The following is a 13,288-nucleotide window of genomic DNA, read 5'->3' on the forward strand; positions in this document are numbered from 1 at the left end:
GCACTAATGGGCGGTATTTAGTGTTGCCCTAGCTTCCACCTAGCCTAGCCCAATATGTCACCGGATCTTAAGAGCCTTTGCCCTGCCCTATACAGCACAGAGCAAGGGAGAGCCATCAGAGCATGAAATTCTCTGATACTCAACTCAGAGGGGCTAAATGGGGGAATAAGGGGTTTGTCCAGGTTCAGCTCTGAACCCCGACAACCCCTTTAAGTAAAGTGACTGCCATCCTGGGTTTTAGATCTAAAGGTTAAAGGTCCCTTTAGATGGGATGAGAGCAGGCGATTGTCAGGAAGGAAGCGTTCCTTCCCGGTAATTGCCTGCTCGTCAGTGGAGGAGACCTCTGAATTTACATTCAGCGATCTCCTGCACAGTATGGGGAGGAGAAATTACTAATGCCATCACTTGTCCCCCTACAGACTCATTGTTTGCTGGCAGCAGAGCTTCTTTGCACAGCATGATCTGCTGCCGGCAAATGACCATTTTGTCTCTGTACAAATTATCTATTACCCGATGAACAAGTCGGCGGTACATTTACACTGCCACATTATCTGCCAGATTCTCGCCCATGTTAAAGAGCCTTAAGAAGACAACAACTATCAACAGGAATTTGGGTTGTCTATATGGATCTATCAATCCCCTCTTTTAGGAGTCTATAGGAGACTCTATAAGCTAGGAAGATGATCAATCCAGGAAGTAGTCACAGTTTCTGACAAAGAACTTTGAAAACTACCCAGTTTACACATCGTTGATCCCATTGCTACCTTGTGTGATATCTATTGGGCAAAAATACAGAATATGGCTCTATACACTTTAGCACCAAATGTGGTTCCTTTCACAATGAAACTGTTTTTTTATTGGATCCAAATTAATGCAGATTTTCTTAACCTACTTGAGGACCTTCAAATTCCTGGTGTTTCTGTATTTTGGATGGCAAGAATAGCACTGAAAACCACCTTAAATAAATGAAACCCCTGAAACTAATTGGAAAGCACAAGCTTTCTGCTCTAAACTATTCCCAGTATACTGGGATAAAATGTAAAAAAAAAACACCACCATGCTCTCAATCAGAATATCATTTATTATGTACAATTACTGCACATGTTTAAGTCATTTTGTCTTCCAAACCATCACCCCTCCCAGAAAACACCTATCCTTTCCAGTTCTCCCCTCTGCTATAAGCATAATGTGTAGAATGCACTAGGTATGGTTGATGACATAGAGGACACCAGTATCCAGATCCCTCTATTGCTTAGAATTGTGCCTCAATAGATGGTACAGCCTCTGGTAACATGGTCTGGTCATATGAAGACATGTGATAATATTAACACTGGAGTTAAATGTGTTGTCTGAGAACTGGAAAAGCCTACAGCACTTATCAAGTTAACATCTGTCATCTTTGGATAAGATCTAAAAATTCCAGAAAGGGCTTTGGCATAAGAGTCCAAAATGAACATTATTCATTAAAACGGAAACAAGTTGTTGTTTTGGTGAGGGCACAGTTTTACGCCAAATTTACTGCAATGTACAACGAGGCCACACAGAAGACTCTAATGTAATGCACTTGTCATTCTCTGGACTAGAGGACATTGACTTGAACCAGATGAACCAGCAATAAAATATCATTGACAAGTAATGTATATGGTTTTGATTTTTTGCAATCATGTCGGTCCAAAAGAGAACACAGCATGCCATGAGTTGACCCATTGCCGAGCACACAACAACACACAACATGTGCCTCATCAATTTCACCAACCACAAAGTAAAGTCCCAAGACTGGAAAATGACAATACCCACCACAATGGCAAATATATACCACTCATTCTCCACCCAAATGGACATGTACCCCAACACTGACCCATAAAAACTCAGGTAGCCCCTTTGACTTGCAAAACAGAAGGACTTCCTTGAGATTCAATATGGGATTATATATTCATTTTTTGTAAACACATCTATTTTTCTATATTTTTAATAATAATCTTTAAATAATATTATATTTTTAAATAAACTTTTGTTTTACTTTATATTTTTTGAAAATAAATAGAAGAAATGCTTGAAAGTATTTTGGTGCCCAGCCTTGTCTGGAGATGTGTGCACGCAGGGTCATGCCCATCTTTTTAATTCTGGTTCACAAATAATGATTAGCGACCAACAACCCACAAAAAAGTGTACCTTAACGTAGGTCAGTGTTCATGTCAATGATAAACCTCACGCACTCATTGGTTATTGCTTTCACACTTAAAACGAGTGATAGACATTTGAACACATGTGTCTTGTGGTAATCTAGACAAGAAACAAGCAAATCACTGATACCAGAAACAAAATGGGCTCTTGGACACCACAAAAATAATGGGGGTGGTTGTGGGGCACTGGAAGAGGCACTGCCTTTAACCCCTTATGATAAATAATAATGCATTAAAACAACAGAAAGGAAGCCACGGTGATCATGTAAAGTGGGGAGGCTTGGCAACACTGGTCACCTTTCAGAAAATTCTTGCTCACCCTCAGTTGGAGTGGAGACATTGCTATTGTTTTACTTAGATTTCAGTATGGGTTTATTCTCAGGATAAGTCCCTTTCTGTTGCTGTGCCATATAGGTATGGGTCTTTTCCTTGGTCCTGAATGAACTCTTCCTTCTTCTCCCATTCTGCTGGCCAACTGCCATTGGGGAAGCTTGTGCTTTTGGTGGCCCCATAGCTGCCGTACCCACCATAGCCCTGAGGCTGATCTTCACTTTCATCAGCAAGCTCATCTTCATGAATGAACCCACATTTCTCGTCAGTGGTTTCTTCTGGTTCTGCCCATGGCTGCTTTTCTCCTGATGCAAATATGCCATAGAAGATTACCCCACAGTAATGAACAAGAGCAGCAATAAGGAAGACATACTGCCACTCTTCTCGAGACTGCATTGGATAGAAAGGAAACAGATGCCAAAAAATTAATGTTGTTCATATTAACTTGTGAAATGTTCTGTTCTAGAAAATGTGTAAAACACTTTTATTCCATGGTCTTCAGATCTATAAATAAGTATAACTTTAACAGTGAAGTGACAAAATGGATGGGAACACCAGTATAATTATAGACTAGCAGCAGGCCTCCAGACGCCATCCATTATTCATAGTCAGAGAGCATAATTAATCATTTATGAATTTCTTATTCTTATTTCCATACCTTGTGCTTTGTCATGGCTCCTACAATCAAGGGACAAACCATTCCAGAGAGGGTTCCCACACCATTGGAAATACCCATGAGTATACTGGCATATCGAGGTGCAATGTCCAAGTGATTTACATTAAAACCTAAGATATGAAAGAATAAACCAATAAAGGAATTTGAAAAATAACTATAATGAATAACATATTGCTTAGGTTTTTAATTTCAAGTGTATCTCAACTCTGCACATCCTTTTAGATATCCCATCTGAGGTTCCAGAAAACAAATATATAGTAAAACAGTAAAACAGTTCTATGCTTGAGAAAGGCTTACACTGAGCTACAACATTGCATTGGGTACAATAAAGGATCACAAACTGAGGACTACCTGTATTGTTTTTATGTATAAACCAGTATCAAGATGGACTCGATGGACTAGAGGTGTATTTCCCAAAAACAGACATGATACATGCAATGATTTACCAGCTCACCTATCCCGATGGCTGGTGTCCTCCACCATACCTCTGCATTGCAACCTATCTACATGGCAGCAACTGCTAACAGAGTTTACTCTGGAAGTAGTGACTTGGGTATTCCCTGTGAAAAAGTCTATACTAAGCCCTCAACACACAACAGTTCCGTTTTTTGCGGTCCACAAAAAAAAACGGAAGCCGCCCATGTGCCTTCCGCAATTTGCGGAACGGAACGGAGGGCCCATTGTAGAAATGCCTATTCTTGTCCGCAAGACGGACAAGAATAGGACATGTTCTATTTTTTTTGCGGGGCCATGGAACAGAGCAACGGATGCGGACAGCACACTGAGTGCTGTCCTCATCTTTTGCGGCCCCATTGAAGTGAATGGGTCCGCATCCGAGCCGCCAAAACTGCGGCTCTGATGCGGACCAAAACAATGGCCGTGTGCATGAGGCCTAAAGATGTTAAGATAGCTCCTCAATAATAAAGTCTCAGAAACCCCATTAAGGATGAAAAATGCATAATCCATTGTTGTACTTATTACAATATGATGAATATTTCTGACCGATCTGCAATGGTTTGAATGGTTTCAGTTGATGCCCTAGTATGGATGTGAAAGAATATGCATTGAAGGGAATCTCTGACCAGTGCAAAAGGCATTCAGGCACCTTGTGCTGTGCTTGTTGGAATATGTTTTTCAGGAAAAATGGTGGGCCTTTAAAGAGTCCTCCCAGCTAGAAAGAGTGTACTCATATGAGCCCTATAAGATATTATGGCGTGTGATAATATACTCAGGACCATTTCTATGAGACAGAAGAGAGCTGCTGCAGAGTGCTATGTAATATCTCATTAGAGGCCATCTGCAGCTTCCCCCAGCCATAACAGCTGATCGTTGAGGGTTAAAGTAGTTGCACCTAGTGTTGGGCGCGAATATTCGAATAGCGAATATTAATCGCGAATATCGGCACTTCGAGAATTCGCGAATATTTAGAATATAGTGCTATATATTCGTAATTTCGAATATTCTAGATTTTTTTTTCATCAGTAACCTCCCTTTGTCCTTGTGGGCCAATGAGAAGGCTGCAATGTCTTTGTCTGAGCTTAGCAACATCCCTAGCAACCAATAGGAAAGTTGCCTACCCCTTACTATATAAGAACCTCCCCAGCAGCCCTTGTATGCAGTATTTTGCAGATCTGAGAGAGAGAGAGCAGTGTCATTGCTGTGCTCTCTGCTTTCCTGTGTCATTACATTAGATAGTTAGTTAGTTAGCTTATATATATATAATACAGATAGTTAGTGGAAGATAGTCAGTGTAGGTTATATCCTGATATAGTGTACCTGATAGGTTCTGCTGCCCATACATACATGCTACATACATAGTGCTGTGATGTAGGTATGTATGTATGCATGTGTGTATGTGTGCTACATACATACAGACATAGTGCTGCGATGTCACAAGTTCACAACAATACTTAGTGCACCAATCACGAATAAGTAGTCAGACCTGTTAAAATGTGAAGTTGCGCCAAAATATTTGCATCATTAGTGCAGATTTCGCAATCTCGAATATATTGGAGCACTCTATCTGCATAGAAAGCTATTGTAATGTTCTGCCATGCCAACCATTTTCTCCAGTCTCAGGAAACTTATAGCAGCTTGAAAAATGTAGCTATAGTGACCCACGCCTGTCTTTCACGCACATTACTCAAATATTACATTGCAGATTTTTCGCAATCAAGAAAATAATCTCGAATTTGCAAATGTATGACGAATATTCTACCAAATATTTGTGAAATATCACGAATTTGAATATTGCCCCTGCCGATCATCACTAGTTGCACCTACTGTACATAGATTAGATTTAGTCCAAGAAGGGATTGCCCAGTTGGGACAAGCATGATACATTAATTCATATACAGCCATTTTCTCAACATAATTGCTTATCATACGCTCATCAGAAGTGTCACATTGTTAATCTTGTTCTTGATTCTTCATGTAGCACCAACTGCCAGACTATTTGTAACAATGACATTTCACATATTATCATAGACTATTCCATAGTTGCTGACATAACTGCACTTAATGACCCACCTGAAATAGCAAAGCCACTGAATCCTACTGCCAGAACAAGGAAGGAGATAGCTACTCCACGGGTATGGGAATAGCCCACAACTAGGAGCAGGGTAGCCTCCATGCCAAAGCCTCGAAGAAGAGCAAAGATAAATAAATGCATTGAGAATGATATACATATATATATTGCCATACCTAGCTTATCTGTTTCTCAAATCAAACAATGAAAATCAGCAAAAAAAAACAACATTTATTTCATAGCCTAGTTGTACATTGACCACCAGTTTTTGGCAAAAGGGGTTGAGGGAAATTAATCTCCAATCATACAAGAGAACAGTAGAGCCTCCAGTGGTGTGATAACCTTAGTTTCATATGATATAATTACCTCACTATCTTACATATCAATGGTTAGCCTCAGCATGGAGGTCCAGAAGATTTAAGCATCTGTTGATTGGTTATATATGGGTTACTAGGCATGTGACTCTCTACTATCCCAGTAAAGAACTGGACATACCTCCACAGTTCATCATCTTACGGACATTGGTGGTAGACATGATTCTCTTGGTACGCAGGAAGTCAGCAATCTGTCCTCCAATGGGCACTATGATGGTCATAACCAAGTGTGGGAGCGCAGAGATCAGTCCAACCTGCAGGGCATATGCAGTTTAGGAAACCCTACTACCTATATGATTCAGTAATTGCTATGAATTCGCCACCCTTGGCTAAATTACCCAACTTGCCCACACTGCGGAAGAGGACTATAGGGAGTGCACTGCCTCTAATAGTCCTCCGGTTCCTGCTAACTATTACCACTGTTGTCCGTTATATTGACTGACACTACTTGTAACCTCTGCTACTAGTGCTAGATATGTAAAAAAATCAATCACTGCCCCCCCAACATGTTTTGCCAGATACACTGACTTCATCAGGGGTAACGGGCAGAACTCAGTTGGGGGGGGGGGGGAACAAAACATGTTGGAGGGCAGTGAATAGTTTTTAGATGTCTAGTGCTAGTAGCAGAGGTTACAAGTAGCGTCAGTGAATGTAACGGACTACGGTGGTAATAGTTAGCAGGAACCGGAGGACTATTAGAGGCAGTGCACTCCCTACTATTCTATATACATTTATTATTTTAACACGGATTAATAAAAGTTATATTTTATATTTTGTTATCTGGGGCAAGTTGAGTAATTTAGCCAAGGGTGGCGAATTCCTAGTAGTTATTAATATTTCTACCCATCCCTAGATAGGTTCATTTTTGATTCAGTACTATATGATTCAGTATATATTACCGTCATACCTCTGGAATTATAATTAAACTGTAATTTCAATTTTAAATCAATGTAAAGATCAAGTGATCTGGTGATGTTTTGCAAAATCTTGAATCATTTTTTTATGTTAAAAAACAGTTTATATACACTCACCTAAAGAATTATTAGGAACACCATACTAATACGGTGTTGCACCCCCTTTTGCCTTCAGAACTGCCTTAATTCTACGTGGCATTGATTCAACAAGGTGCTGATAGCATTCTTTAGAAATGTTGGCCCATATTGAGAGGATAGCATCTTGCAGTTGATGGAGATTTGAGGGATGCACATCCAGGGCACGAAGCTCCCGTTCCACCACATCCCAAAGATGCTCTATTGGGTTGAGATCTGGTGACTGTGGGGGCCATTTTAGTACAGTGAACTCATTGTCATGTTCAAGAAACCAATTTGAAATGATTTGAGCTTTGTGACATGGTGCATTATCCTGCTGGAAGTAGCCATCAGAGGATGGATACATGTTCTCATTCTGTTTACGCCAAATTCGGACTCTACCATTTGAATGTCTCAACAGAAATCGAGACTCATCAGACCAGGCAACATTTTTCCAGTCTTCAACATTCCAATTTTGGTGAGCTCGTGCAAATTGTAGCCTCTTTTTCCTATTTGTAGTGGAGAGGAGTGGTACCCGGTGGGGTCTTCTGCTGTTGTAGCCCATTCGCCTCAAGGTTGTGGGTGTTGTGGCTTCACAAATGCTTTGCTGCATACCTCGGTTGTAACGAGTGGTTATTTCAGTCAACGTTGCTCTTCTATCAGCTTGAATCAGTCGGCCCATTCTCCTCTGACCTCTAGCATCCACAAGGCATTTTTGCCCACAGGACTGCCGCATACTGGATGTTTTTCCCTTTTCACACCATTCTTTGTAAACCCTAGAAATGGTTGTGCGTGAAAATCCCAGTAACTGAGCAGATTGTGAAATACTCAGACCGGCCCATCTGGCACCAACAACCATGCCACGCTGAAAATTGCTTAAATCACCTTTCTTTCCCATTCTGACATTCAGTTTGGAGTTCAGGAGATTGTCTTGACCAGGACCACCCCCCTAAATGCATTGAAGCAACTGCCATATGATTGGTTGACTAGATAATTGCATTAATGAGAAATAGAACAGGTGTTCCTAATAATTCTTTAGGTGAGTGTACAGTACAGCAGGGATGGCCAACCTGCGGCTCTCCAGCTGTTGCAAAACTACGACTTCTAGCATGTCCAGACTGCCTACACCTATCAGCCTACAGCAGGGCATGGTGGGAGTTGTAGTTTTACAACAGCTGGAGAGCCGCAGGTTGGCCATGCCTGATATACAGTATAAAATCTGTATTCAGCTCCACGGATATTGAATATAGATGCTTGATCTGGGGGACCTTTGCTTCAGCATGACTCTTCCCAGCTGAAATCCGATGTTCTGTGCCTCAGTACATCAGATATTTCTATTATAGATGGATAATAGATAGAGCTCTGAGCGTGTGCACTCTTTATTGCCTCTTCTCGAGCATTTACAAGTAGCAAAGAATGCTTCATAACTAGAGATAGTAAGCGTGCCTGGAAGAAGAAAAAAGTACCCAAAGGCAAAGAAATGTGTTATATGTCTATTGTAGAGGTAGGCTGAAAAGAAGCAACAGGCTGAAGAAAAGCAAGTACCATGGAGGTGGCTCAGTGGTCAGCACTGGTGCCTTGCAGCGCTGGGGTCCCGGGTTTAAATCTGACCAAGGACAACATCTGCATGGAGTTTGCATGTTCTCCCCGTATTTGTGTGGGTTTCGTCTAGGTACTCTGGTTCCCCCCACAATCCAAAGACATATTGATAGGGAATTTAGATTGTGAGCTCCACTGGGAACAGTGAGACAGGGCCTGTAAAGCGTTGTGGAATATGTTGGTGCTATATAAATAAGTAATAAATGAAATAGTCAGTGTCTGTGGAGCAGAATATGCATTGAACATAGCAATGGGCAGCAGCTCAATCCATCAATGGGCTATGGATGGCCATTCAAGAGGGATTTTAACATTAGAGCAACCTGTTTCTGGTAATTAGATATATTTCAAAATATCATCAATTTGCCTGGCCTTTAGAGTGATTAAAAAAGAAAGTTGGGTACGCAGAATTTATCTTCCATACATACCGTATAACAAACTGAGAACTGTGGCACTCCGTCTGCAGCCTCTGCTCCCCTCCTTAATTTTCTATTTGCATGAAAGTCGGGGGTCCCAAGTAGCCGGAAAAGCCAATAAACCAGTAGCCAGGAATGACTGGATCACTGGACTGTGGAGCAGTCATCCTGTGCACCTAGTACAGTTACATGGGTTTTCCTGGAGTAGAATATTGAGGACCTATCCTCAGAATAGGTTATTACTATCAGATCAGTGGGAGTCCAACTCCTGGCACCCCCATCAATCAGCTGTTTGAAGAGTCCAGTGACATCACGTTCATCGGTCTCATGACCTATGTGCAGCTCAGTCCCATTCAAGTAAATGAGCCTGAGCTGCAATACCAATAACAGCCACTATACAGTGTATGGCGCTGTGGTTAGTAAGCTTGTGAAGGGGCTGCAGCGCTCACCAGAGCACCATGGCCTTTTCAGAGCACCATGGCCTTCATGGTCAGATAACCACCAATCAGATATCAATGACCTATTCTGAGGATAGGTCATCCATATTCTACCCCTGTAAAACCACCTCAATGTTGAAGGATGGTTTATGACCCTATAACCTGCCCACTAGTATCCAATAAACTATCAAAGCTTTCACTTGTCATGAGCCTTGCACATGACCAGGATAGTTTTTCAACCTCTGGAAGTAAACAATGAAGCTTTCCATTCAATGACTGCCTTCAGAGATCCTGAAAAGTGTGATGAATTGATATACAAAGAATATAAAAATATTTTTAAAGTAACTATCCATTACACAACTGATACCTTTTAGTTGCTGACGGGAATATCCCCTTAACATTTTTGTGGCTTTAAAACACAATTTGATGTAGTTGAAGAGTCAATTGACTTTTGCTAATAGATGACTGTTTATGGAAAAAAGCCACAGGAAAGAGAACATTTACAGAAAGTAAAAAAAAATGTTGTCCCCCTCCCCCATCAATATTAAAGAAAATCCAGCACCAGATGATGAAAAGGCAGAAGAGGTTTAGATTGCTTCTTTCATCGGATTACATGAGCCATTGACAGAAGTTGTATCAATCCAGTCCTGAAATAACCCCGTTAAACTGGCTTTTAGGCAGTGTTTTATGGCTTTAATGGTTCTCTCTAATGTTTTAATCAAAACCGCATGATGCTAAAATTATTTATTTACGTTGACTATTGATCTCAGCTAGATTTAGTAGGTCAATAACACATTGTCTACCACCGAATATACATACCTTACTGATTTCAAAACCAAACACTTCTTCAAAGTAAGCTGGCTGGCTAATTAGCAGGAGATAGAATGTCCAACTGCGGCAAAAGTTGGCAACAATGATTGCATACACCGGCATTGAGGTAAAGAACTTTCGCCACGGTGCCTTAAATTTCTGTAATAAAGCAAATTAAGCAAATACAGTTATAGGAGCGGCAGAATTATATGGTCATATACACAAGGTATTTTAAATTCAACAGGAAGGATATTTTCATGAGCATACGTGCCATAGAGGGAGCCCCTAAGCTGTCATGCACACGGCCGTCATGCGGCCGTTCCGTGCATTGGGGACCGCAATTGCGGTCCCCAATGCATGGGCAACATCCCTGCAGCGGGCCGGACCCATTTAACTTGAATGGGTCCATGTTCAGTCCGCACCGCAAAAAATATGACGTCATATTTTTTTGCGGTGCGGAACAATGTGACTCCGTTCCGCATCTCCGGAATTGCGGACCCATTCAAGTGAATGGGTCCGCATCCGTGATGCGGGGTGCACACGGGCGGCGGCCGTGGATTGCCGACCCGCTGTTTGCGGGCCGCAATACAGCCAAGGCCGCACAACGGCTGTGTGCATGAGGCCTAAATCTTATAGCATGTGGCCTTTGAAAAAGTGGACCCCAGCTTAGATTGGACCTAAGTATTACTCACTTGAAAAATCCACTGCTCCTTCTGCACAATCGCTCTTGGTACTCCTGCCGGCTAGCACTGGCGGTTGGTACAGGTTGTTGTAGCGTCTTTACTGCAGGACATCAAATACAGACCAGCAGGAGCACTGGAACTGTGGTGGATTTTCGAAGTGAGTAATACTTGGAAAGGGAGAATGGCGCCAATCTAAGGGGTTGAGCCAGATACGGTGAGCAATACTTATTTTGTCTTTTTAGCAAGCCATCAGCCACATTTTGAATTTCCCATTTCCAGACAATCCCTTTGGGTCACCTGACGAAGGTGCCAGTTTGGCACTATAACATGCAAGATACTATGATCTGCATTGATCCTTCATCTGTGGATTATCTCTCCCTGAATTACCTGTTTTCTACTTTCTTTGCAAACTTTTGCAAAATGTAGTGATGAGCGAAGTATTTGTACCCCTCAGATGCCGCATTTATAGCTGATTGCAGAATCTGACAGCAATAATACAGTGTAACATTTAAAAAAAAATTAAAAAATCATACTTACCTCCTCTGTTTGATCGCGAAAAGCCAGCCGCCGTCATCTTGATTGAAGATCTGGAGCAAAATCATGTCGGAAAGTGTGGTGATGTTATACGTCACCAGGCACAGGATTTCGTGTGAGATCTTCAATGGAGGAGGTAAGTATGATTTATTTTTTTCTACCACTAATCAGGAAAAATCTATTCGCTACCACGAAGCATGAGGAAATTCAGCTTCGTGGCAAATCAAATTTTCACTAATATTCTACTCCATGATCTTCGATTCACTCAACACTACTTAATGTATATATAGTGTTAGTCGAGCACCAAAGTGCTCGGGTGCTCGAGTAGAACACCTCGGGATGCTCGGGTGCTCTGGAAGTCAATGGGAGAACCAGAGCATTAAACCAGGTACCCCCTGCTCTGAAGAGGGGAGGGTGTCTGGTTCACATGAAAAGGTCAGAAATTGATGGAAACACCACTGAAATGGTTCGGGAACAGCATGGGGAAGATGTCTGGATGCATCTTGGACTCCCAGGTCGCTGCTGGGAACGATGTTGTCCGAGTAGTACACCACTTTTACAGACTGACAATAATATGCACAAAACCTAATAATATGCACAAAAGATAAAATCGATTTTAGAGGAAAAATTGTTAGGAAACATTCTTTCCTGTATATTTACTTGTATATAAAGTGCAAGTGCTGCCAAAAATTACAAGGAAGAGGCACTCCGATACAACCTGTATACCACATAAAGGAGGGCCTCATTCACATTGTGGTACAATTGTTCAGGTAGTGGGACTCCTACACTCATAAAGCCTATGCACTAAGTGAAAGGGCTGCCAAAAATTACAAGGAACTGGCATTCCAATACACCCTTTATTACACATAAAGGAGGGCATCATACACACCCCTGAAAAATTATGATTGATGGCCTGCTGGTGACCCTCAAAAACTATTGGAGCAAGGGCCTGCTGATCTGACCATCTAAAACATTAGGGGTGAGGGTCTGCTGCTGAGCTGACCATCTAAAACATTAGGGGTGAGGGTCTGCTGCTGAGCTGACCCTCAAACATTAGGGGCAAGTGCCTGCTGCTGAGCTGGCCATCTAAAACATTAGGGGCGAGGGCCTGCTGGCGACCCTCAAAAACATTATGGGCGAGGGGCTGCTGGTGACCCTCAAAAACATTATGGGACAGGGCCTGCTGGTGACCCTCTAAAACATTATGGGCGAGGGGCTGCTGGTGACCATCAAAAACATTATGGGCGAGGGCCTGCTGGTGACCCTCAAAAACATTATGGGACAGGGCCTGTTGGTGACCCTCTAAAACATTATGGGTGAGGGCCTGCTGGTGACCCTCTAAAACATTATGGGTGAGGGCCTGCTGCTGAGCTGACAATCTAAAACATTAGGAGAGAGGGCAGCCTAATTGCATGTTGATATGATGGAGGAGGAGGAGGACGAGAAAAGGGAGATTGAACGGCATGTACCCTTTTTAGTGGTGGAAGGGGTGCATGGGAATACAATGTATTCAATACACCATAAAAGCCACATTAAGAGTGCCTTTATGTTCAGACGCTTTCCTCTGGTGGAGTAGAGAAGTCAGGGGCAATCCAGGCCTTGTTCATTTTTTATAAGAGTCAACCTTGACAGGCGGATGCGTTTATCAGTTATTATGCCCCCAGAAGCACTAAATACACGCTCTTACAAAACGC

At 42.0% G+C, this 13,288-nt stretch overlaps 1 protein-coding gene across 1 annotated transcript in view; it reads right to left on the reverse strand.

Annotated features, from left to right (window-relative positions):
- Positions 1–2,561: 2,561 nt before the first annotated feature.
- SLC17A7 (solute carrier family 17 member 7) overlaps positions 2,562–13,288 on the reverse strand; it is a 136,257-nt gene continuing 125,530 nt past the window's right edge. The window contains exons 8-12 of the mRNA XM_040433031.1: positions 10,387–10,536; positions 6,212–6,344; positions 5,719–5,829; positions 3,172–3,299; positions 2,562–2,903 (exon numbers count right to left, since the gene is read on the reverse strand). Coding sequence (XP_040288965.1) covers positions 2,562–2,903; positions 3,172–3,299; positions 5,719–5,829; positions 6,212–6,344; positions 10,387–10,536 — 864 coding nt within the window. The remainder of the gene's footprint in view (positions 2,904–3,171; positions 3,300–5,718; positions 5,830–6,211; positions 6,345–10,386; positions 10,537–13,288) is intronic.

The sequence above is a fragment of the Bufo bufo genome, chromosome 1, assembly GCF_905171765.1.
Source record: "Bufo bufo chromosome 1, aBufBuf1.1, whole genome shotgun sequence".
Taxonomy (NCBI): domain Eukaryota; kingdom Metazoa; phylum Chordata; class Amphibia; order Anura; family Bufonidae; genus Bufo; species Bufo bufo.